Source organism: Strix uralensis, chromosome 11 (genome assembly GCF_047716275.1).
Source record: "Strix uralensis isolate ZFMK-TIS-50842 chromosome 11, bStrUra1, whole genome shotgun sequence".
Lineage (NCBI taxonomy): Eukaryota > Metazoa > Chordata > Aves > Strigiformes > Strigidae > Strix > Strix uralensis.
This window is the reverse complement of record NC_133982.1, coordinates 2253064-2278489: the sequence shown is the minus strand read 5'-3', so window position 1 is coordinate 2278489 and position 25426 is coordinate 2253064. Positions and strand designations below refer to the sequence as shown.

The window sequence follows — 25426 nt, the reverse complement described above, 5'->3', positions numbered from 1 at the left end:
CCTACCCTCAGGCTGGCCACAGGGAACCTGTGGAGCCTGAGGACACTGGCTGCAGATCGGCAAGGTCAAGAGGAGCACGGTCATCTTGGATGAGTTGTCTGTTCTCAGTGCTGAGAGATCGAAACACAGATTCCAGGGAAAATTTGCTGGCACTAAACAGCTACTCCACCACGGGGGAGTTTGGATTTCATGTGTAGGGTACGGGGATGAAGGCAGATACAGCTTCACCCCCTCCTACAATGACCCAGCTGGTGGCAGGGCAGCAGGCTGTCCTGGCCAGAGGCCCCGGATGCAAACTCCACCTCTGCAATTCAGCTTTGCGAGTGCTTGTGTGCTCACTTACACCGTTGACGAAGGTGCATGGAAACATGGTGGTAGCCCTGGGCTGGGCTGCAGGGTCTCCTTGAAGGAGTGGAAATGCTCCTGACAGGGACAAGCACTGGGACAGGAGGCCTCCTAAGCCTGACCCAGCCACCCAAGAGCCACACTTTACAAAGAAGATGGATAATTCACAATGAATCCTGACATTATTTTATCTACACATTTCACCTGACATGATTTCGTCCTATCTAGTGTCATTTGATCCAGCTTTTAAATCCAAACTTCAATATGCAGTTACCTAAAAAAAGAAACAATCCTCACACGTAAGAGCCTAGAAGCTAGAGTTCAAACCATAAAAAGCCAGTAGGTCAATATTAAGTTGTACCCTGGCACTTAGAGGGAAAAATGAAGACAGTTATCTCAGAGCCACATGAAGCTTTATGCATTTGAAAACACCAATAGTGTTTTATTCAGAAAAAATAAACAGCCTCGCTTTGAACGAGATGAACATTCACATGAGATGACATTTGCCATGATTATGTGAGCCAGAAACACATTTTGCCCCAAGAGTATAGGAGGGTGTGTATAATCCTCATAGAGGCAACGAGACTCTCAGCTTCTCCCAAATGCCTGCACAGCCATTCCCACTGACCTGTCTCAAGTTTCTGCTGGTGTTGAATTGATCTTTGGTTCTCCCTTCAATTAGTTTATTATTTTCTGGTTTAGCTTCTCTATCAGTCCGTCTTATTTAAATGCATCCTGCAAATTATTTTCTTTTTGAGCTTTACATTTTTTCCTAGGACACTTTCTAGACTTCAGCCAGATGGGGCCTCTCTTCTTTCCCTTGGCTCTACTCACTGTGAAGAGAATAAAAGCCTCCTCTGTTCTCTTTGGACAGGATTCCAGCACTTGTAGGATGGTTTATCTGGAAGGAATATTTCATATTTTTCCATGCTGCAACAGACATCATAGACAGAGATGCAAGTATCGTCACTGCTGAAGGAGAACCAAAACTTAGGAAGTGCTCTCTCCACCTCTCTTTTAGACCAAGACTGAAGACAGAGCTTGGACACTCCCCACCCTGCCATCCTTGACTTCTCAAGAAGTCTTTGATCTCCAGGTTCTTTCTTTCACAGGACCACAACAGCCAGAAGGGACTTCTGGCGGTCTCTGGTCCAGTGCCCTGACTGCTTGGATCAGTTCCTCAGTACCTTCTCCAGGCCAGGGTGAACTGTCCTCCAAGGATGGAGATCCCACACTTCACTGGAGTCACTGGTCCCTGTTGGAACCATGTGATCACCCTCCCAGGCCCCTGCTAAGCAACCACCTGGAGCTACGCTGAAACCTTTATCAAACAGATATTAGAGAAGCAGGCAGACAGTGCCCACTCGGGTTGTCCTTTGGGCCCTGCTCACCTGTGGCTCTCTGGGCAGCTGGTTCTCCATGAAAGGTGGTGCTGGAGGCTGCCCGCAGTGAATGTACAGACAGGCACTTAGAAAAAAAAAATTTGCACTAATAATAACTTTTTTGAGGTGCTTCCTCCTCCATCCTGGTCTTTTCCATCTCTCACATGTAGGAAGTTCTGTATCTGAGAGGAACTCAGGACCACACAGGAGTTAGCAGCCTCTAATGCCCTGCGTACCATGCTAGAAGGGGCACGTGTAAGTACACCTGCCCTGTGGCTACTACTGATGGGAAACCAGCCTCCGTTGTAAACACACACTTGACGGAACATCTGACCTTCCTTCTCCTGGCAAGCAACTGTCTTGCCCCAAGTATAAATACATTCTTTAGAAATACATAAATGCATAACTTAAAACCTGCTTTGACACAGGCAGGACTGGCAAGGAAAGAAAACCACACTGCAACCCCGGGGAGAGCTTATACAAGGGAAGCAGTTTCACCTGGTTCCCTGGGTCAAGCTTTGCGGCCCCCGCACAAGCGTGAGGAGAGTCAGCAGCTGTGGCTGGGTTTTGAGGCCGCGTCGCTGCTGTAGCACGGGTCTGTAGTGTTGAGGGGTTTCTCATCACGTTTAATGCTGTAATGTTTGCTTTCAGGCAAAGCCTAATTTGCAGAAAACATCAACTGGTGCCTTTAAGTGGTGTTGGGTTTTGCCTGGCAATGTTGTGATGTGTCAGGTGGCCCTGTCCTCCGACACGGACACGATGACAACGACCCCTTGCTGATCCCTACTGCTCCCACGGGACAGGGGTTACTTCCAGTGGGCTTCAGGCCCCGCACGCCACAGGGTGCAGATGGGAGAAGACTTTCCAAAAAGGCAGACTTGGCCTCATTTGGACAGGGCGATCGCTGAGGCTGGAAAGCAGCTGATGGATTCTGACGCGTTTAGCACTTGAATAACTGTTGCCTCTATTAAAAATAGCAGTTCCCAAGGCTGGGGTCAGGGGTGGTCCTGCCCTGGGCCAGCCCGGAGCAGTGCCGAGCAGAGCTCGCTCAGGTCGCTCTCGTCGTTCTCCTCTGGCTCACTGCTGAAGTTGGAGGGGTTGCTGCTGGGCAAGCTGTGGCCAGAGCCTGTCCTCAGAGACGCTTGCCCCTTTGGGCCAGTGCTCAGTGCCGACGCATCCTGGAGGCACATGCTGACTGCACAGGCAGGAGTTCTCTGGTAGTCTGGCTGGGAGTAATTCCTCTGGCTGAAAAACTGCCCCAGCAGAGATTTCTGGAGGGTTGTTTGCAGGCTTTCACAAGTCCTCTGCTTTGTGCTCAGCCGGGTGTAATGCAAATCCAACTGCAGGACCACGTCTGTCTGGAAGGGGAAAGCAAAGGACACAAAGTGAATCGGAGACCACGACTTGAAGCAGCTTTTTTGCTGTTGCTGCTGTCAACAAAAATGACAGACTTGGCTGGCTGTTATGCAGGCTCACAGCCCCATGCTGTGGCGTGATGGAGCAATGCTACTGCCAGAGAAAACGAGCTGTTACGTTCGCTCATGACATTGGTGGGCCTCAGCCATGGTTTCTGGATTTCAGGACTTCTCCTGAAATCAGGCCACCTCACGTTACATCTCATCAGCCTGGTCAGGGCACTATCACTGCGAGCATCACCCCCAGGGTGCTGGCACAGGGGAGCTGGAGGAGAGGAGAGAGGGACTGCACCCACCCGAGGAACGGCATAACGGGTTGTCAGGTGTTGGAATGGGCTGCCCAGGGAGGTGGTGGAGTCCCCATCCCTGGAGGGGTTTAAGAGTCGGGTTGACATAGCACTGAGGGATCTGGGGGAGTTGGGAACTGTCAATGTTAGGTTAATGGTTGGACTGGATGATCTTCAAGGTCTTTTCCAACCTAGACGACTCTGTGACCTCCACCCTGGCCACGGCGCAGGGCTGCTGCACACGCGGGAGGAAAGCACGCAAGGGAAGGGATATGAACCACCTCAATAAAACACATATTGCAGGGTAAAAGCCAACAGTTTTAAACAGCAGAGCTCCACAGGGATCCATTCACAGCCTAGCACTACTTTAGATTTCTATAAAAGATGGTGAAGAAATCAGAAAATAACCATATTTGTGGCAGCCAAATCCCTGAACGTGCCCAAAACCCTAGCATGGGGCTGTGCCTGAGATGCCTGGCTGTACAAAGCAGGGAGATGTATAATGGAGCAAGAAGATTTTGGCAGGCAATGCAGGGTCCGGGTCTCACGTCTGCACTTAAAAGCAATGCTGAGCACTTGGGAAGGGTTCAGAAAAGAGCTCCAGGAACAATCAAGGACTGAAAGAGCTGCCATATGCTGAGGCACGTCACGCACTCAGCAAACGGAGCTCGTTGTAGGCAGATCTAGGCAGCAGCTCGAGAGCAACATTGAGTGTGAGCCTGCGTGGAGCAGAGCAGATAAGCAGCTGGCAAGATCCACTGGCTGGGTGTTAGAGGGGGGAAAAAAAAAATCAAATGAGAAACAAGGTGCACACTGCTATTTGGGGAGAGATAATCTGCTGGAAGAGACAAGCTAGGGGACTAGCAAATCTGCTTCTCTCGTGGTCTTTAAATAGTTCAAGGGTCTTCTGAAGTGTGGCAAAGAGGCATAGCTTGGATCAGGCTTGATAGTGTCACCCTGATGGCAGGGGATAAACCTTCCCACTGCTCGAGGTCCTGGCCAGCCCATGAGCCCATCTCTCAGGCAAGCACACAGCCTAGTGAGACATCCTTCATCTGAAATACTTGGGCTAGTCTGATCTCCCCATGGCTGATACGGGCAAAGAACAGCCTCCCTGGCCAGGCAGCACAGAAAAACAGAGCAAACCAAGAGAAAGAGGATGGCTTTTGTGCCTTGAAGATCAACAAGCTCCTCTAACACCGATCTGGATGTTACACTGACACAGGCATTGTCCACACGGAGTTACAAGACACACAGTCAGAGGGGCACATCCAGCTCGAGTCAGAGGGAATGGGGAGTACCAGTTACACGAGGGTGCAGGAGAATCGTGGAGATTTACACCTGGCAGCTCTCTACCTGAATTTTCTGTAGCCCACAGAGCCGGAAGACACAGTCCAGCTTCTCCTGCTTGTACACAGAGGCGAGCAGAGACTCCACTTGGTCCAGGCAGCTGTCTTTCAGGGTGGCCACATCATCCATCTCCTGTGTCAGGAAAAAAGAGGAAATGCAAGGAAATTTCAGGATCAGCCTGGGCATGGAGGCGCAACTACCCATCAAACATGCTGCTTCTCTGCACACAGCAGTGCCCGGGGCTGGCCTGTGCCCTTGACACATTGGCTGGTGGAAATGCTGCATCCCTTGATGGAAGTACTACAGAGTGCATGCAGCAGAAATAGAGATTTTACACACTCGCCTTGTGCATATCAACGAGAAGACCTAGCTAAACATCCCCTGAGGACATCTACTGGGAAAACTGTGGTATCATGGGATTTCCAGCAAAGCAGATAGCAGCAACAGCCAGTATCACAACCACCTGTAGCATACGCGGTGCATCAAGGAGGGAGCAAGTCTTCCAAGGGCATAGCTAGAGGAAGCTCTGAGTTGTGCTGGGTGCCGAGTTAGCCCCCCACCATCTACAGAACTGTCAACTCTTGCTGAATTATTCAAACTTATCCAAAACAGCCCCCTCTCTATGAGATCCTCTTCAGTAACAATCGTCTCTTGGAGCCACTAATAGCACAGGAAGGGACAAGGGAATAAGGGCCCTATGAAATAGCATCTCGCTTTGGATTTGAGCCCTCTAGGATGGGTGACAGCCCACAGTCCATGAGAAGATGCTTCCCTCTGCCAGCTGCCTCGGCAACTGCCACGGTGTGATCCTGCTGGCTTGACTCGGCCAGTGTTAGGATGTCCTGGCCTGGCTTTGGCCATGGGCACTAAGCAGCCTGGGCAGGCTTGCTGCAGCCACAGATGGAGCCAGTGGTGCACAAGCAGAGTTCAATCCTTGCAAAACTTTCTCGCTGTTGGCAGGAGAAGCTGCACTGGGCGTGTGATGAAAGAGACTGTTAGGACACTGCAGGAGCCCTGAGAGCTCTTGCTAGCCTTTACAGACCTCCCTGAACTGCTGCCTGCAAGTGGCCAAAGCCATTTGTTTCTGGCCAGGAGAATATTGGTGGTAGAGCTAAAATGTTGGATCCCAATGGGATCTGCAGGCATCAGGGTCACCCCTGTTTACAAGGCTGGCAGATCTGGAGTAAACACCATCACTGATCCAGTAGATCCACTGAAGGCAGGCTGAAGAAATACCATGGATCTCTGTACAAAGCAAAGCCAAATCCCATCTCTGCACTTGGCAACTGATTCCTGGTAAGATAAACTGGAGAGAGCTCAGGGAAGATCAGGGCAGCGAATGGAGCTGGCAGAGAGGGAGATGCGTGTGCCAGCAAAGGGAGGACACAGCTCACATGGGGATGGAGCAGCTCTGGTGCTCAGGGAGCCTTGTCATGGTTCCTTCCACCAGCCTGAACTGTGCCTGAGACAGGAGACAGGCTGCAACGCAGAGCACCTTCTGCAAATGAACACTGCCCTCTCCTGCCCTCTCCCTCCCTGCCTCACTGCATCAGGTACCTGCTCCCAGCTACCCTGATGCCATCACTGCTCTGCTGAGCCCAGCAGCTGGGTTAAACTAAACCCGGAGACCAAAGGGAGAGGCACAAAGCAGATCAGCCTGGATGCCACTAACACTGGCCTTGGGCAGGAGGGGTGCAAAAAGGAGCAGAGTGGCCCTGCGGCATCCAGCCACCTCCATCCTCCAACACGTGCTGAGGGAGGGACAGGATGTGCATGCCACCAGCTCTGCCTGGGCTGAGCCTCCCCTGCCAGCCTCCTGCAATAGGAAAATCAGTGACTTTCCAAGTCAAAGGTGGTGTCTGTGCTTTCAGTAGCCTTTATGGACTCTTGTGAAAGCGTCAAAGTTATTTCTGAAACCTGCTAGACTTGTAATGCCCACGACATCCTAGTCACTAGGGGGAAACCAGTCAGAAGTCCTCCTCACAGTCACCCCACCAGTAATCCCCTCTCTGTCCTGTACCTGATGATGCCATAGCGCTCTCCTCCAACCTCCTCCATAGCCATCTCATTACTATTTCCTCACATGGCTTTTGACTTCTGCAGTCCTGCCTCCCCCTGGTGCATCCCCACTCCTGCAGCCTGTCCATGAGTGGCTCCTCGAGGGATCCACCAGCCTGCCCCAGCTGGGGTTGGGCCCCATTCCCCTTTGTCTCCTTGCAGGCACAGATGTGTTCTGGGTCAGATGACCTCTAAGTGCCTGCTTTTGCAATCGTGTTAGCAGCCTTTGCAGACACTGTGAATTTTCACTGATCAACATCACAGCTGGGTTTATGCTAGCAGGGTGGGGATGCTCAGAGCTGTGCTAATGCACTGGAGTCTTCTCCCAAACGTCTGTTTATTGCTCTGCAATTCTGAGCTCCTTGAGGTTGGGCTGCCCTTTTCTTCAGCCTAAGAAACAGCCAGTGTACTACAGATGTGACTAGCACAAATGTAACAATATCCCATCCCAAGTTAAACCACAGATTATGAAAAGCTAAGCATCATGAGGAAGTTTGGATGGGGTGAACCACACAGCCTCCCTGAGTGGGATGAAGCCAGTCCCAAGCATTGAACAACCAAAAGAGTTTCTCTCTGGCACAGACCTGGGAGCATTCCAAAGCGAAGGAGCAAATGCTCAGCGCTGTGGGGAAATGCCCAAAGTCCCTTCAGCATGACACAGGGAGGATCTTCCAGCAGCCCAAGAGATTAACTGATAAAAATCACCTTCTTTACTGTGCAGGCACATTGCTGGCTCCTGGTCAGCTTAGTTGCTGTCAGGGCCCTGAGGGCCTTTTCTGCCAGGTTGATTTCCTGCCTGTTGACCCCCAGCTGTGCCTGTACATGGGGTTATTCCTTCTCAGATGAAGGACTTTGCACCATTAAACGATTTTGGATTCGTCAGCCAGCCATGTGCTGCCGACCTGCTTCTGCAGATGAGGTTCAGCCTGCGTCCTATTCCTGAGGCCAGGACCCCCACCACCAGGACCATAAAGGAGAACGGACCAAAGGCATCGTGTGGCCCAAACACCACAGACCTGGTGACACACCTCACGCCTGACAGATGCATGTTCACATGCTCTACGGGACCCACATGGATGGTGGTTCTGCAATGCCCTTAGGCAAAACCCCTCCCAGACATTCACTCTTTTTACCATGAAAATGTCATGTCCACTCTGGATCTTCCTCACTGCAACTCAAACCATGCCTTCCTTCCACGTTGGAAACAACTGTTTATGTATCTGAAGGTCCCCTATCCACCAATTTTTGCTTTTCTTGCCCAACCCACAATTCTCTTGCTCATTCCTTTTACCACTTTGGATGCACTTCAGCTGACACGCTTTTTTCCATGAAGCTTGGTCCCAAAACTGGACCAAGTATCGCAGCCTCAGCAACAGCAATAAAAGCCAGAGAGGACCCCCCCCACAAATCTCGGAGCTCTTGTTTACAATCTTGGCACAGTTTCCTGCCCCACTTTTGTTGCACGAGCTGTTGCGGACTTTGACCAGAACTGGTACCCCACTCATTTCCCACCCTGTGCTTACACTACGGCTTATTCCTGCCCACATGCAGGAACTTGCATCTGCTGAATAACAGCCTTGGCCTCACATTGCATCTCCAGTTTATCCAAATCCTTCTAAAACCTAATCCTGCCTTTTAGCACCTTGCAGAGACGCCCAGTGTTACGGCATCTGTGTATTTAATAAGCACACGCTATGGCACATCACTGAGGTCATTAGTGAAAATAAAAAACAATCTTGCAGCCCTGGTTTTCCAAAAGAAACAACGTATTCAATCACCCTCAGAGCAGGAAAGCTTTTTTAGTTTTAGGTGGAATTTCCTGTGTTTCAGTTTGTGCCCACCGCCTCTGGTCCTGGCACTGGGCACCACTGGAAAGAGTCTGGCTCCGTCCTCTTTGCACCCTCCCTTCAGGTATTTATATGCATTGATGAGATCCTCCTAAGACTTCTCTTCCCCAGGCTGAAGAGTTCCAGCTCTCACAGCCTCTCCTCACAGGAGAGATGCTTCAGCTGCTTTGTCATCTTCGTGGCCCTTTGCTGGACTCTCTCTAGTATGTCCATAGCTCTCCTGTACTGAGGAGCCCAGAACTGGACAGAGCTCTCCGGCTGTGGCCTCACCAGTGCTGAGTAGAGGGGATAGATCATCTCCCTCAGCTTGCTGACAACACTCCTCCTAACGCAGCCCAGGACCCCTTTCACCGTCCTTACTGTGCAGGCACATTGCTGGCTCATGATCAGCTTAGTTGCTGTCAGGGCCCCGAGGGCCTTTTCTGCCAGGCTGATTTCCTGCCTGTTGACCCCCAGCTGTGCCCGTACATGGGGTTATTCCTTCTCAGATGAAGGATTTTGCACTTTCCCTTGTTGAACTTCATAAGATTCCTGTTGGCCCATTTCTGCAGCCTGCCCGTGTCCCTCTGGGTGTCAGCACAACCCTCTGCTGCATCAGCCACTCCTCCCAGTTTTGTGTGAGGAGCAGACTTACTGAGGGTTTGCTCTTACCCATCATCCAGATCATTAATGAAGATGCAAACCAATACTGGCCCCAGTACTGATGCCTGGGGCTCCCCTTTAGTGGCCTCTAGCTGGACTTCATGCCATTGATCACAACCTTTTGAGCCTGGCAGTTGAGCCAGTTTTCAACCCACTTCACTATCTACTTATCTAGTCTGTTATCTCATCAGCTTGTCTATGAGGATGTTACAGGAGAGGGTGTCAAAAGTCTTGCTAAATCAAGATAAACAATATCCACTGCTCTCCCTTCATCCACCGAGCTAGTCATTTCAGTGCAGAAGGCTCTCAGGCTCTCAGGCACAGCTTCCCTTCAGTAATCTATGTCATCTTCCCCCATGTAATCTATGCTGACTGCTCCCAGCCATCTTCTTGGCCTTGCTGTGTTTGGAAATGGCTTCAGGGATTACTGGCTCCAGCACCTTACCAGGGATCAAGGTGAGGTTGACCAGCCTGTAGCTCCCCAGATCTTCACTCTTGCCCTTCTGGAAGGCAGGAGTGACCCTGGCTTTCTTCCAGGCCCCAGGAAGACCACCATAAGCTGATGGAGAGTGGCCTCACAGTCTCATTGCCAGCTCCCTCGGCACTCATGGGTGCACCCCATCAGGTCCCATGGATTTGTGAATGTCCAGTTTGTTTAAGTGCTCCCTGGCCTGGTCCTCCTCCACTGTGTGTGAGTCTTTCTTGCCTCAGAGCCTCCTCCTGGCCTCAGGGGTCTGGGAGTCCTGAAGGCTGGTCTGACCAGTAAAGACCAAGGTGAAGAAGGCATCAAGTACCTCAGCCCTCCCCATGCCCTGTGTCACCAGGGACCCTGTCACATTTAGCAGTGGGCCCTTATTTCCTCTTGCTTTCCCTTTGCTGCTGATATACTTGTAGAAGCCCTTCTTGTTGCCACCAGATTCAGTTCCAGATGGGCTTTGGCTTTCCTAACCCCATGCCTACATGCTTGAACCACATCTCTATAGTCCTCCTACATCACCTGCCCTTGCTTCCACCTCTCGCATGCCTCCTTTTCAAGCACAAGCTCAGTTAGGAGCCCCTGGCACGTCCATGCAGGTCTCCTTCTGCCTTCGCTTGACTCCCTGTTCATCAGGATCCTTGAAAATCCACCAGCTCCCCTGCACCTCTCATCTCTCGAGGGCTGTGTCCGACCGGAACACAGCTCTCCAGCCTAGTGACCTTCAAGACATTCACCTGGGCAGGAGCTACCTAATCTTGAGGGATCAGTTAAAGGCCTGACACGTGAGATTCAAAGCCCCTTGGCTGACAGCAACTTGTTATCCACAAGTATCTGCACTCTGCTAAATTCCCAGCCTCAATAACCTCCTGTGCCAACGACTTCCACAATCTAATTACAGTGCATGCAGGCAAGTATTTCCTTCCATTAGTCTCCTTTATCATTGCTGGCTGTGTAGGAGTCAGGAAATGGAGAAAAGGATTTTCTAAATTATTTTTTTTTAGCCAATTCATAATTATTTTTAAACATTTCCCCATGGTGGAATGCATTTTTTAATGAAGATGATGCTCAGAAATTGGCAAGGCCAGAGTTTTGGCTGGCCCAGAGTTTCAGATATTCTAAATAAATTGGGGAAAAGGTGACTGGAGAGACCATTAGATCAAACAGCTCCAGAAAAAAAGGAGAACCAACATAAAAGTTTTTTACAAGTAAGCAGTAAACAGTAAAAAGTAAAAGTAAACAGTACGGAACAAAAAAAATGTGAATTTCTTAGCTCTCAGCATCATTGCTTTCTACATATGTCCTAGAGCAGCCTCTCTCTCTGAAGACAGTGCTTGTCAAGTAAAAAAGCAAGCCAGGCAAGACACAGGAGGGGAACACTACCACTGGACAACTGAAGAAAACGGATCAATGCTACAAAATCCCATAATTATCTCTGGCAAGCCCTACAGCAAACCCAGGCTCTCTGCATAAGTCACTTTGATAAAACAGAATGTGGCAAATGGTGAGAAAACTACCATTTCCTCAACCACACGGCTCCCTGGGTTCATTTGCCAGGGCTTACAACATGCACCTCACATCCAGCCCGGTTTTGTTGCCCTTCAGCTCCTGCATCTCAGCAACGCAGGTGGGGCTCAGACAGTCCCCCCCGCTTCCCTCAGCATCCCCAGGAGGGTCGGCACAGTGAGGACACAGCCAGCTTGCCCAGACCCTGAAAGGAGCCAGGTGCCCCCCTGCACGGGGGTCGTGCATCCCTCCCTGTGGTCCCGGGTGGCCTCCCTGGGGCTGTCTGACGGGGGCAGATGCCCTGCGATGGATGGATGGATGGATGGATGGATGGATGGATGGATGGATGGATGTGCTGCCACCTCCCCAGGCACCGCTGGAGGTCAGTGTGAGCCAGCACTGCCCTCCAGTACCATACCGATGGGATTCTACTCTCCTGGCTACACCAGCCTCCCTTTCTGGTGTCCCCAATCCCTCCTGAGACAGCTCCAGACACAGGAGCAAGCAGCTGGGTTCCTCTTTCCCCACAGTCGCTGATGTGGGGTGGATGCACACAAACACATACAGACAATTTTCATGCGTGGTTAGGGAGCTCACGAGGGGAAACGATGCTCCAGCTTGATAATGGGCAGGATCAGGCTCCAACCTCCCACTGGACGCACGGCGCTGCATCAGTGACCACAGTGTACTTAGGGGCAGCATCCCTCCACGAGCAACAGGGGCTGAAAAATCCACCACAGTCATGCTATGCTTCAGCAAAAGGGCTACAGAAAGTGAGGAAGATGGTTAGCAAAACAAAGCAGCAAATTAAATCCTTAGAGGTGGCATGGAGACCACGCTGGGCATGTGATCTGTTAGGAAAGGTGTGAGAAAGGGTGCAAGGAAGGTGGTACAGCTCAACAGGGAAGAAATATACTGTTGCATTAAGATATATTAGCACAGAGGGCTAAGAAGGCATGATTCTAAAAGACAGATCTGCTTCCAAACATGGAAATCAGAAAGGCTCTTCACCTCAATCAGATTAAATGCAATAATTTAATCAGGCAGGCCAGAAATTGGTCTGAGGGGTGCCTGGTTAAAGGCATCAAAACTGGCATCAAATCCTTTCTGTGATGCATTAGGACCAAGGCAGGCAGTCTGCGGGGCCCTGACGCATGGAAGGAGCCCTCAAAGAGGTGGTTGCAGAGAGGATAATTTGCATCAGAGGTAGCAGAGGAGGGGATCCTTTTCCACAGGGGTTTTAGCCTTTCCCAGCCCTCAGGACCCCTTGGGCTCACCCTAACCACCCTCCTAACACTGCCCTGGAGAAAGGAGCCCGGTGAGAATTCAGGGGAAGGGGGCCAGCCAGAGGACTCACGGTGGGCCGGCAGAGCAGGAGGCGGGCGTCAGCGATGTGGGCCGGCGGGGGCTGCAGCTTGGCACACACATACATCACGTTGGAGAAGAGCCGGTGGAAGCGCAGGGCCACCTGTGCCCCGCAGGGGAAGGTCATCGTTCTGCTCAGCGGCTCTGGAAGGGAGAGCCAAGAGGCATCAGCTCCTCAGAGGGTCCCGCCAGCACCTCCCCACAGACCAGTGTCCCTGAGAGGCACGGGGACCCCCAGCCTTCTCCCCACACCCTGCACGGCTCACCGTGGCCGTGTCCCCAGCGCTCAGCAGCTGCTCCCGAGGGACAGATTGGGTCCGTCAGGGACCGGGCTTCCTTCAGAGTGTGTTTGATCTCCATCACCTGCTTCCCAGTGACCAAGGGATCCCGGCCGATGTCTGCGGGAGAGAGTTCAGAGGTGCAAGGGTCACTCCAGGCTCCTTACTCACCTCCCTGCCTTTCAGACCCTACATGAGCATCTCTACTTCTGCCAGGTTACTGAAAGCTCACACGGGGCATGGCCTGTGATTTGGTTTCTAGGGAGGGCTGGCTGGCTGGGATGGGGTGGGGTGGAGCCACTCGCTTTCTGCTGCTATCTCTTCCCACCCCTGCTACTGAAGCAAGTGGTTTCTAGCTCGTCCCTTACCTTCTAACACATCCTCCAGCATGTGTGTAACCTTCTTCTCTTGCAGAATATGCTTCTTCAGATATTTCATGAAGATCCCAGAGCTGAACTCCCCATCCTGCAACTCATAGGCTTCTGCATCTTCGCTCCTGCAAGAGTAAGGACTTGTCCTCACATTTCTGCAATGGGCACGAAGCCCTGGGGTAAGTCAGGGCTTGCCAACTCCATCCAAACTCTGTTGTCTGAATCTGAGTTAGCTCCTCAAGCAATGATGTGAAGTGCTTGGTTTTGGTCCAGGAGAGGGTGGGAAGGGCAAGGGATGGGAAAAAGCAATGGAGGGGGATAGGGGAAGAGGGCACAGCCTCTTCCGCCAGCCTAGGCGGGTCACAGCAGTTGAAGAGCCAGCGGAACTGGCACTGGAGCAGTAAACAACCCTCATCATCTCAGGAGGCTTCAGGTGACCTGCTCACAGCCCATGCACCTCGGAATCAGGCTCGGGCCTGGAAGGACAGATGGCAGGAGCTGATGCCACCTTCATGCATAACCTGTGCACAGGCTGCCACTTGAGATGTCAGGAGGAAGGAAAGAACTGCCTGAACAGCAAACACTAGAGATGGAGGGTGAGAGCCAGAGGAAACAGGAGAGAAGCCCTCTCAAGCTTCCAAAGCCACCACATATGAAAGGATGTGAGAAGATGTGGTTGTGCCAGCACTTGGTCCTGTATCACGGTGTGGGGACGACAAAGTGCACTTACGTGGCGTAGCCATAGACGGTATTGCCCCAGGGCTCCAGCGGCTGCACCTGGGAGAGGGCACACTCTGGGTTGTACCTGGAAGAAGAGAGGAAGGCACACGTCAGTGTCGAGGATGTCTTGTCAGCATGTGCTTGGAGGGGACAGAGCACATGTGCTCCACCAAGTCCTTCTCCTATAGATGGCAATAAGATCAACCCTCACATCGAATATAACCACCCATATTACTTGGGCAGCAACAGAGGCTAAAGTTAGGAGTCCTACAAAGAACACAAACCACAGGGAAATGAGTAGATAGGGCCAGCTTCGACCTCTCTGCACTGGTGAGCTGCTCCCTGTCCTGCAAGCAAGCCTGAAGCTGTGGGTGCAATCGTGCCTCCTTCCTCCTGAGGCTGGTTTTTAACAAATCTAGGCAGTGGCACAGCGCAGAGAATGTACAGGTTCACTGTGGCCCAAGGGACAACTGTCCCCAAAGAAGTCAGAAGTGTGCACATCGCATGGCTACGGCTCAACCGCCTGCCCCAGGGGCCTGGGGCGCCCCACAGGTCCCTTCCAGACCATGCACACGCACACACCTTCTGCCACAGGAAACCAAAGCACGCCACAGCTGACACACCTCCAGATCTCCCTGAGATGAGATCAGGACACGCACCCAGGTCCTGAAGCCAAAAACTGGTCCCAGCACCCTGGTCTAGATGCAGCTCAATGAGCACAGACCCTGTTATTTCCAAAACTGGGTAGATGCAGGGTAACAGTCCTGGTTTCCACCAAAGAAGATATCATGGTTGCACTTCATGGCCAAGCCTTGCCCATCTGACTGCAGCCAGACTGAGCAGCATGGGGACCGGCTGCCTCCAGTTTTACACCAGTGACTTGGAGCTGTTCCCAATCGCACAGGGATAAAAGCCAGGCACAGAGGTGGCGTTATTCTGTGTTATTCAATTCCAGCACAGTTTCCTGGGGCTGAAGCTGGCACATTAAGGAAAGCAGAAGGGATGGTTGTAGCGCCAGCAGCCAGCACACTACCTACTGCTGGTGGCGCAGTCTGAAGATGTTTAATGGCAGCATTCATCTGGCTTGTGTAAGTTTTCTGAAGATGGTCAGAAGAGAAAATATGGAAAAGGAGATATGCTTCTAAATATGAACACTGAGCAGAGAGATTTATCCGCTTCTCAGCTGCTCCTAAATGAATGCAGAAATCTGGATTCCAGGTCCAAGGAGAAATGAGACATGGGATCCCAAAATAAGCCGAGGTCCTGTTGTCCCCATGCTGTGGATATCTACCCAAAGCTGCGCAGACACGAGTTGATGCACTTTTTGCAATGGCAACAGCAGGCATCCACAGCTCCAGCAAGGCCAGCTAGTGCCTGCAGTGGCAATGCTGGCTGTGACCCCCTGCCCCAGAAGACAAGCTTCAGCAGGGGCATTTCCAGACTGTGACTGAACACAGGGAGAGGCCTGACAGCAGAGGTGGCAGCGCTCCCTCCTGCTCCGGAACAGAAAAAGTCTGTTACACAGCACATCTCATGCAATCTGTTTCTGATCTGCATCCCAGATAGGAGATGGTGTCCTCCTTCTGTCCTAAGCGGCACATGCTAGAAACCCTCATAAATCAGGGAATTCCTGGAAGAGGCAATCGCATCCACCCAAAATCAGCACATAAATGTACGAGGCTACACACAGGCTCTGTGTTCCTGGTTCCTCCTCTGCTAAAGCTGAACATCTGCTACCACTTGGCAAAGGGTGATGTGTTTCTCATCGCCTTGGCATTTCTGATGCTGGCATATGGGGTGAAGAGATACTCTGGGCGAGATCCCTCTTAGCACAGACACAGCTCCTCCTGGTTCATGCATGGCCGAGCGAACTGTCAACAGACTTGCAGCATCAGCCCAACCAAAAGGACATTGGGAAAGGAGGCCCCAGGAGCCTTGTTTTACAGAGCGGTGTAAACACACGCAGCTATGAAATCCAGACTCTTTGCTGAGCTGAAACAGTCACTTCTTAAGAAAAACGAGCTCAGGAGAGAGCTTCTACAGCAATCCCCCACGAGCTCAGGAATAACACCTACTGCACTACGTGCTGTGCTTGCTGTGGGAAAAGGGAAGAAACAAGTGTGAGGTTTGGGGGAGGAGGGAGAACAGCTGCACAACCAGGCCTGAACATCACAGCAGATCTCACACCGCATCCTTTCCCCAAGCGCCACTCAGACTCCACTGAGCACAGAAACCACTGGCAGCGCCGAGCAAGGAGACATCAGCTCAGAAGCTATTTCATAGATTGTCACCGTTCGCATTAGCGATGCCTGTACAGCCTCCACGTGGCCACGCTGCTCCCCCATCACACACTGCCCTCGGACGGGCTACCAGCAGCCCGGAGGCACACTAGCCCAGCTCCACTGGTGCATCCACGAGAGCCGGGTCCTCCTACTTGGCTGCAAGCTGTCCCCTGCTGTCCCCTGTGCCGAGGAGAGCAGCGAGGTGCTGCCACGTGTGCTGAGGAGGCACTTGACAGTGCAGGAAAGCAACACGCTCTTCTCTCAGCAGCAGCAGCGAGCAAGAAGGCAGAAGATGCTTCACTACGGGGCATTCGGGGCAGGTATCAAGGGACATCGAGTGCCAGCAACGCTGGCAACTCAGAGCTGCGGCACAGGGTAAGTCCCAGCACAGCCAGCTTGTAAGCTATTCAAAGTGAGCATTCTCACCCCTGCAGCTCAAAGGCATCAAAGATTTAACATCTTTCCAGGGGCTGGCAGCTCCTTCAGGGCAGTGGTATCAAAACCCCTGTTGTCTTTCTGGTTCTTAGTGCAGGAACCACAGAAGGAAGAGGGAGACTTTTCTGTGTGTGTCCTCCGGGTCTTTCTGACCTGTAAATCTGCCTTAGGAGACTGAAATAAATAAACTAATGACAGCTTCTACTGGACATTTTCTCTGCTGAAAATGGACAAGTAATAATTTTCTGCAGCCCACAAGCTGCAGGATGGAGATCTGCAGGCCAAGGGGGGATGATAGGTTTTCCACAGAGGGAAAAAGCTGATCTCTGACCTCAGCAGCAGCCTGGGTCCCACTCCACGACATGACCACTTCAGAAGCATTTAAGGCCAGTAAAATCCAAGTAGCACGGCTTAAAATATTTTCCCCATCATGTTGCACTCTTCTCACTGAGATGTTAACAAAAACGCAGACAGGAGAAGAGAGGTGAGCTAAACAGTCCCAGCCTGAGCACGTGGGCAACACATGAATAACACACGAAAACTCAAGGTCAGCAAGGTGCTGCTACAGCCCGCCAGGTCGGGTGGTTCAGTGCAGGGGGTTAAAACACAAAAAGACAAGCCTTATGCTGAGTTTCAGCCAACAATTTCCGCCAGGGCAGAGCCATCCCTCCAGAGGTTTTAGGTGACTTGACTGTATTTGCCAGGCATCTTCACCCCAAAAAATCAAGGGAGGGTCTCCAGTCCCTTCTCTCCAGCAGATCTCAGGCAGCATCTGATGCTCTCTGCACCCAATACATAACTGACTGGTCTTCTCAGGACATCCTGCAAGACCTGACAGTCTTGCTGATTTTATGATGCAGCCCAGTAAACTCTGACAGAGGCTGGGCTCAGCACCTCAGCAGGGGACATGGCCCTGGCAATCCACAGGAGCACCCCACTGCTGAAGCTGGGGCTGAGGCTGGCAGCCATTTCCCTTCACCCCTCGAAACACCACGCTCTGCCCGTTCCAGGTGAGGAAGGGGGAAGAGCATCCTACCATTTCCTGCAGGTGTCCAGCAGGATGAGGTTCAGGGCTGTCTGCTGCTGCTGCATCTTCTGGAGGATCCTCTGCACGCTGATGCAGTTCTCAGGGGCGTAGGGTTGTGGAGCATCAACAGGGACCATGTAGTTCCTCCCCAAATGCTCATACCCGTGCCCGGCATAGTAGAATATAGCTGGGAACAGGGAGAGGAGAGGATGAGTCATGATGTGAACCTGTAGGTCTGTAACCAGCTCCCTGCAGCCATGTCCCACCCCCTGTCCCAATGGGATACTGGTGCAGGGCAGACCTAGACCAGTAGCATCTGTGAAACCGGAGCTACGCTGACCTCACAATTTTGACTTTTTTTCCAGTCCGTTCCTTTCAGCAGAGTTGGAAGCAGCCCTGAGAGGCCCTCCTGTACTTGTGGTTTCCAGCACCATTTGTCAGGAGACCCCAAAGTCACTGGGTTTACACGTTTCCATAACATTCTGTGCTACAACACCCAAGCTCAGCATCTGCCAGGCTGAACACTATCTTTGTACAAAGTTTTGGTTAATATGCAACAATATGACAACAGACAAAGTATTTTACCATGATGAAAAATGCATTAACAGGCTTTTAAATGAGAATCTCCTCAGCTTCCTAGTTTTGGAGGCAAGTCTAGCGATAGATTAGGTGATGGGAAACACTGTCCAGATTTCAAAGGTCTGCCTGTATTTACACACCTATAAGCTGGTGAAAAATGAGAGAGAGAGAGAGAGACGAGTTCTCCAAATATCCAGAACACGTGGTCCACGTGCTTCAACAATCTCAGACCAGATACCAGCCCTGTGAGGCGGGAGAGGAGTCAGACTCATCCAGGTGTCAGTGGGAAGTCCAACACCCAACAAGAATTTTGAGTTTTACTCTTAAGCACGTGAAACTTAGCAATGGTTTCTGCCTTCACAAGAGGTGGCAACACAGGGACATCCAGCTTGGAAAGGCAGCACTGAGGAGCCTGGCATGGCCCAAGCTGGTGCTTCTCCCTGGCCCCTGTGTTTGGCAAAGGGCTTTCCTGCTGCACAGGGATCACCGTGTGGGCTGCAGTTTCCTGAAAGGAAGCTGCATAGGGGCTGGCTACCCCTTCTCAGCACTGATGCAACTGCTTGGTGAAAGCCAACTTGGGGAACTGAAATGGGTTAAAAATAGCTCTGCGAGGTGACGCAAACAGTTGCACTACTGCAACTGAGAGACAGTGAAGAAGGAGAGGTCAGAAATGGGAACAAGTGGCTAAAAGGCAGAAGCAGGAGGAATTCTTTAGTCAGATTTGCTGCCAAAACCCACGCTTCTTCGAGGAACCTCTCCTCTATTTTCCCTCCACTGTTTCTGCCCCTGTAGTTCACAGGACATTTGCTTTGATCTCTGATGCTGCAAGGGATGCAGTGAGTGGGGCAGGAGTTGAAGGACTGAAAGCCTCATCGCACGGAGGATGGAAATCATGATCTCGTAGTTAAAAAGGCCTCAAGTCACCTTTGGTTTCTAATCTTAGGGGACGATGAAAAGTTACTCAGACAGCTGTTTTCACAGGTGCCCACTAGGTTTTGGTTCCTCTTCTTGTGGATCGACAGCCAGACACACCGCGCTCTGATTTGCAGAAGTTTTAAACTTTCATAACGTGAAAATCAAAGCCACAAAACCCTCCCCTGAAACTACAAAAAAGTATAAAACATGAAGCCTTCTGGAAAAATCAGATACAGGTACTTCAGGTTTGGCCCCTCAACCCACTGAGAACTGATGGTTTTCATCCCTCTGCCTCTCCTCCTGCACGTGAAAGGGAAGTGATGACATCCGTTACCAGGCAGCATCACTGACACTTTGAAAAAACTGAAATATTACAGAAAAGCCCACAAAGAATGATTCAGTCATTAAATCTTCTAACTTTAGAGTCTTGCTGTGCACCCTGAATGCACCACCAAGTGCTCCCCATGTTATATAAACCACAGACTCATGTTCAAATCAAAAAAGACATGAGTTTCACATCAGCTGAACAACTCTGCAAAGCTCTCCTGGACTTAATCTCTCCTCCTGAACTGGTAAGTCAACAATTTGCCTAGAGAAGGAAAGGGTTTTTTTATTCTGAGCTAACATTTCAGTGCTCTTTCCACATCTTGTGAGTCAAAACTGCTGAACAGAGACAAGCTTCCGAGTACCAAATTAAAAAGGGGAAGCTCCAGGCACTGCTTATAATACAGGAAATGTCAGCATGTGGCTTAATTAAGGCATGACTGCATATTCCTAGTATTTCACCTGAAACTTTCTGCTTTCATTGCATTTCTGACATTATTTCTTTGACTTGGGACTTTTTAGGACGCTCAAAATAACATCCGGGGGGATTCCTCGTTCGCCTGAGGGTTGCATAATTAGACCACTCAGGGGATGTTTGGGGCCTTCAAAAACCCTCTGCAGCTTTTCTAAGAGGAGACCTGGAGGAAGAGCAACCACATGAGCCATCACCTCCATCTGGTGAATTAGAGAAGCCTTTGGATCACCTCAAACATGCAGCCGTACAGTATTCCTGTGCATGAAAACGAAGCCAGTTTATGCTCTGGGCCTGAGAAATCTCAGAGAAGGTTCAGTAATGAGAAGGACAAAGTCCTGCGCTGGGGCAGATGAACCCCGGCAGCATTTTGGCTGGGGCTGAGTACTGGTTGAGCAGCAAGCCTGGAGATAAGGACCACAGTGGACACTATGCTGAAGATGAGCCAGCACTGGCTGGGGACAGAGCTACACTAGGAGATGCAGGATCGCCAGGGAAGCTGTCACCACTCTCACTGGCCCTGAGTAGACCCCACTTAGATCCTGTGTCCAGTTTTAGGGACCTCAGTTTAAGAGGAAGGTGGAGAAGCTGAAAAAGGCCAGCAGAGGCTATCAAGATGTTGGGGCCCAGGGCCTGGGAGGAGAGGGGGAAGGAGCTGGGCTGGGATGATCTGGACATGTGAAGGGAGAGGAAGGTCTAACAACAGCCTACAGTTCCTGGAGGGGCAGTTAGGCAGTTACAGAGACAACAAAGCCCAACTCTCCTCATTGGCGTGGACCATACAACATGGGGCAATGAGCACCAACCCATGGAGGGTCATGTTTGACAGGAGGAAAGACTTCTCTGGAGAGTGGTGCAGCCTGGGATAGGCAGGTGGATAAGTAGGGGGTTCCATGCCTGGAAGTCTTCAAGACCTGATAAGGAGAGCTACAACCAACCCAACCTTGTGTTGATGGCTTCAAAGTCCCTTCCCACCAACCCCTGTAGGAGTATAAATCACAGACAGGTCAGTAAGGACACGCAAGGGAGGGCCAGCCATCCAGAGAGCCCTGCAATAAGAAAGACGTCTACGGAGGTCAGACATCTTCCTCAACTTTTAGCAGCACCCTGAAGCTAAATAAAACTCTAGAAGCAACAACAAGCACCGTGCTCAAACACCAACCCACATGGCTAAGTCCTCTCTTCTGAGCTGCACCAGCAGAAAGATGCATGAATGGCCCAGCATCTCTGCTGCTGGAGCTAAGCTTCAGAAGACAGCTGGACTCACTTCTCAGGCATGCTGACAGGTGTGTCTGTTAGACCAGAGACTTCAGCCCAGTGACAGTCTTTCACCAGCCAGCTCTCTCTCCCCAGCTCCCTGCTTCGCTCCATATGTCTACACAAAGCTCTCCTGACTTCAGCTGTGGTGGTTGCTACACAGGACATGGCACCTCCACGTTCCTCGAGCAAGAAAAAACTGGTAGAAGCACCAGTACGCTCTGTGCGGGTGCACATCTGACACATGCACATGGATGTACAGGACCAGCTATCACAGGCATCCCTGGGGTTTTTGTAGTTTTAACAGGCAGCCTAGCTTATTGCTGGAGCTGCCGTCTCACTGCTATCCTCCCATGCCTATGAGTTACGTGAATCCTAAACCTCTCAGTCAGTTCTAGATGTTTATCCTGGAGCTAGTGCCTTGAAAAATCGATACATAGGGTTTAGGACGAGTTGTTAGCTTCTTCTAAATGTGCATTTTTATTAATGAGTTAATTTCAATTATTTGTACTTCACCTGGTTCTTTTAATTTTATGTAAGAAAAATGGCTGAAGAAGTGCTGGAAGATGCATCACAGCAAGAGGCACCACACTTCAGATGGAGAAACCCTGGGGCAATCAGCAGGCATCGCCCAGTGCCCCACCATTAAGTCTGGATGCCACCAATTACAGCAACAGTCCTGAACTCAATCATGCTGCTGGAACCAGCCTGCACTGGGGTTCACTGCCTCCAAATAATAGCAGACCACTCATCTTAGAAAGCTGTGAAGAAAACCACCATCCAGAGCAGGCTCTGCCTAGCAAACACTTGAGGCTTATCAAGGTTCAGTAACTCAGCTGTTAATGTTTTCCCTGCCAGTGCACAAAATCAATTTTGCCAGGAAGGATCAGTGGCCACAAATGCAGAAAAGCACTAGAAGGTTAAATAAGGCATGACAGCATGAAAGGTCTGCTGTTTCCAAACCTTTTTTCTCTCCAGTTATGAAAACAAGGGAAGCACCATGGATGAAATGTCAATTGGTCCTCACGCACCACAGACAGAGGGTAGGAATGGCAGTGCCGTGGGAAAGAATAGCAGCCCCCCAGGGATGACGCTGGCCTGGGAGAGGAGGTAAAGCCTGAGATGAAAGGGGATTTCAGAGAGCAACCACAAAAGGAAGCTGCAGGTGAAGTCATAGGAATATGCTGTCATCAGATGACGCGCTCGGCCAGAGTAGCAACAACCGTGTACTGCCCTTCCCCGCCCGCTCAGCCTCCCCAAGTGAGTCAGTGCTTCCCGGAACGAGGTGGCTTTGCAGCATTTCACTTGTGGCCGTGTCTCTGTCCATTGCACAACCTCCAAACCTCATGCTGAGCACCAGGCTGGAATTGGCCTGTGCTGACTTCTGCTGACTGAGTGGCCTGGTATGTCACACAGCTGGGAGGGCAGCGAAGATAAGCCTCACACTGAGGTTTGGAAGCAAAAAAAAATCTGCAATGTGTTTTCAGGGTATCTGCCAGGCTGGGAGAACCTCAGAAACCCTAAAGAAGCTACGTTCACTACCAAATTTGAACACCTGCTCTGAGACCCACAAGATCTGCTGGTTGGTTTTGTGTTTGAGGAGCGCTTCCCACTGAGGACAGCATGCGATAAGCTCCAGTGCCCACCCTCAAAGGCATCTGCAGCTGGGAATGCTCTTCTGCAGAAAGAGGCCCAGATGAGACCATCAGGAAAGAGAAACAAGGAAATCATAACCAGCTGTAGCAGTCGTGGCTCAAAAGGAGCTCCCCTCCTCACAAAGGAGAGCGGTGGGGGCAGTCGACAGTCAACCTCCTCGATTTTGTCATCTAAGGCAAAATGAAAACACCATCTCCCATTCTCCACCAGAAGCACTGGCTCCCCAAAACCTCAGCACGACACCATGCTGTTGGAGTTGGAGGTGAGCCATGTGATGGAGAAACTACTTTGCCTGCCTGTAACCTGGCTAAAACCAAAAGGTGTTTACGGGCTTCTGCCAAGCCTGGCACCGCTGCAGACCATGCTGCAGGTCTCCCTTGCCCTCCACAAAGGAAAGTTCAATTTCTTCTCTTTTAATTCAACAGCTGTTCAGAAAATTGACAAATCCCTGCTCCTCCCTGGTGTCGATGGCTGTCACCTGCACATCGGCTGCTGCCGGCTCAGCACGGGCAGGTAGCTGGGCTGGCTTTGCCTTACCGTAGACTCCCTTCCCCAGGAGCTGCAGGAACTGACAGACCGCTGTCGCCATCTCCGTCTTGTTCAGATCCAGAAGGGAGACAACCTGGAAGCCCAGCTGCTCCAGAAGACGGCTCAGCTCAAACACGTCTGCGACGGGAGCCATGAGGTTGGGATGATGCTGGTAGCGGTTGTTGCCCACTAAAAGCGCTATCTTGCCTGTAGCTAAAAGAAACACCAAGAGACAAAGCTGTAAATGCTCAGCAGGAGGCAAGGTCTCACCTCCTTCTGTTGGAGTGAGGATGTGGGCAATCTTTGCTTACATCTAGGCGGGAAGGACAGACCCTATGCTGCTACAAGCTTGGAGCGCCCTCCAGAAAGTCATTGGCTTTCTGAACACTTTGACAAAAGACACAAACCATCATTCTGAAAGAAAGACTTGAAAAGTTTTCACTTGACAACCAAAATCCCAGGAGTGCAGGAGTTTATTCAACACTGCCCTACTGCGACTGGAGGTCCTGCATGCCAGTGGTGCCTGGGAGGAGGATGCACTGAGCCAGCCCAGGAGGTCCTTTCCCCACAGAGCTGAAGGAGAGAAACCCCGGACTCCTGCTTTCATTTTATCCTCACCTTCCACTGTAGGAAAAGGAGCTCCAGTGGTGGGAGCAAGGAGCTTTGCCCTGCTCCGAGGAGGTATTTCAAGGAAGGGAAAAGGTGTTACGTGAACAACTTTTAAACTCATTTGGCAGGCACAGAGGTCAAGACTGGGTTACTCATTATCTTACTCCACTTGCTGAGACTGATCAGGGCTTGGCAGGGGGTGGGAGTCATCCTGTGCCTTGCAGGTTTGATCCCAAAAGCGCAGAGCCCGTGACAACGTGGGTGTGCTGGGTTTGTGTGGCAGGGCTTCTGGTAGCAGGGGAGTGGGCTACAGCGGTGGAAGCTTCTCAGAAGCTGCCCCGGCTCCAGGCTGGACCTGCCTCTGGCCAGGGCCAAGCCAATTAGCAATGGTGGCTGCACCTCTGCGATACCTTAAAGGAGAATCTAAGAGGGGGGAGACTTTGAGGAGGAGTTACAAGGGGGACACCTGTGCAAACACCGAGGTCAGTGGAAGGAAGGAGGAGGAAGGGGGGGAGGTGTGCCAGAGCAGAAACCCCCCTGTATCCCCTGGTGAGATGACAGGGCTGCCCTCCTGCCACCCATGGAGGTCACTGGTGGAGCAGAGATTCACCTGCAGCCTGTGGAGGACCCCCGGGACCCTACAGGAAGAAGAATCCCCGCTGTTGTAGTTGGGCACTGGGAGGACTGCAACACGTGGGGGTGACCCAGGCTGGAGCATCTCAACAAGAATGGACCCCGTGGGGAGGACGCGCGGCAGAGAGAGTTTGTGGAGGACTGTCTCCTGTGAGAGGGATGGCACGTGGAGCAGGGGGAAGAATGCAGAAGGGTGCTTCCCCTCTCCCTTGCAGGAAGAAGTAGCAGACTAACTGCACCCCCCATCCCCTGCCCCACCAAGGGAGGAGACAGAAATACTGGGATCAAAACTGAGCCTGGAAAGGAGGGAGGTATGGGGGGAGGTGTTTTTAATGGTAACACTTCTCACTGTCCCATTCCGTCTGTTAAGTGTTGTTGTTGTTAGTGTTTGAATTACAGTGATGTTCTTTTTTCTTCCCTAAGGAGCCTGGCTTTTGCCTGTGACCACAATGGGTGAGCCACCCTGCTCTGTCCTTATCTCAATTCTGGAGCCTGGCTTTTGCCTGTGACCACAATGGGTGAGCCACCCTGCTCTGTCCTTATCTCCATTCCGGAGCCTTTTGATCCATTTTTCTCCTTCCCAGCACTGGGGGGGAAGGGGTGAGTGAATGGCTGCATGGTGCTTGGTTGCCCTCTGGGCTCAGACCACAACAGTGGGCATAAAGGCT

The 25426-nt window shown here is 51.4% G+C and overlaps 1 protein-coding gene across 2 annotated transcripts in view; it reads right to left on the bottom strand.

The window, feature by feature from the left end:
• Positions 1-758: 758 nt before the first annotated feature.
• LOC141948205 (mucosa-associated lymphoid tissue lymphoma translocation protein 1-like) overlaps positions 759-25426 on the bottom strand; it is a 30779-nt gene continuing 6111 nt past the window's right edge. For both annotated transcript variants that reach the window (XM_074880369.1, XM_074880370.1), the window contains exons 8-15: positions 23526-23729; positions 17795-17972; positions 14052-14126; positions 13319-13446; positions 12939-13070; positions 12665-12816; positions 4786-4911; positions 759-3085 (exon numbers count right to left, since the gene is read on the bottom strand). In XM_074880369.1, coding sequence (XP_074736470.1) covers positions 2723-3085; positions 4786-4911; positions 12665-12816; positions 12939-13070; positions 13319-13446; positions 14052-14126; positions 17795-17972; positions 23526-23729 — 1358 coding nt within the window. In that variant the 3' untranslated portion in view covers positions 759-2722. The remainder of the gene's footprint in view (positions 3086-4785; positions 4912-12664; positions 12817-12938; positions 13071-13318; positions 13447-14051; positions 14127-17794; positions 17973-23525; positions 23730-25426) is intronic.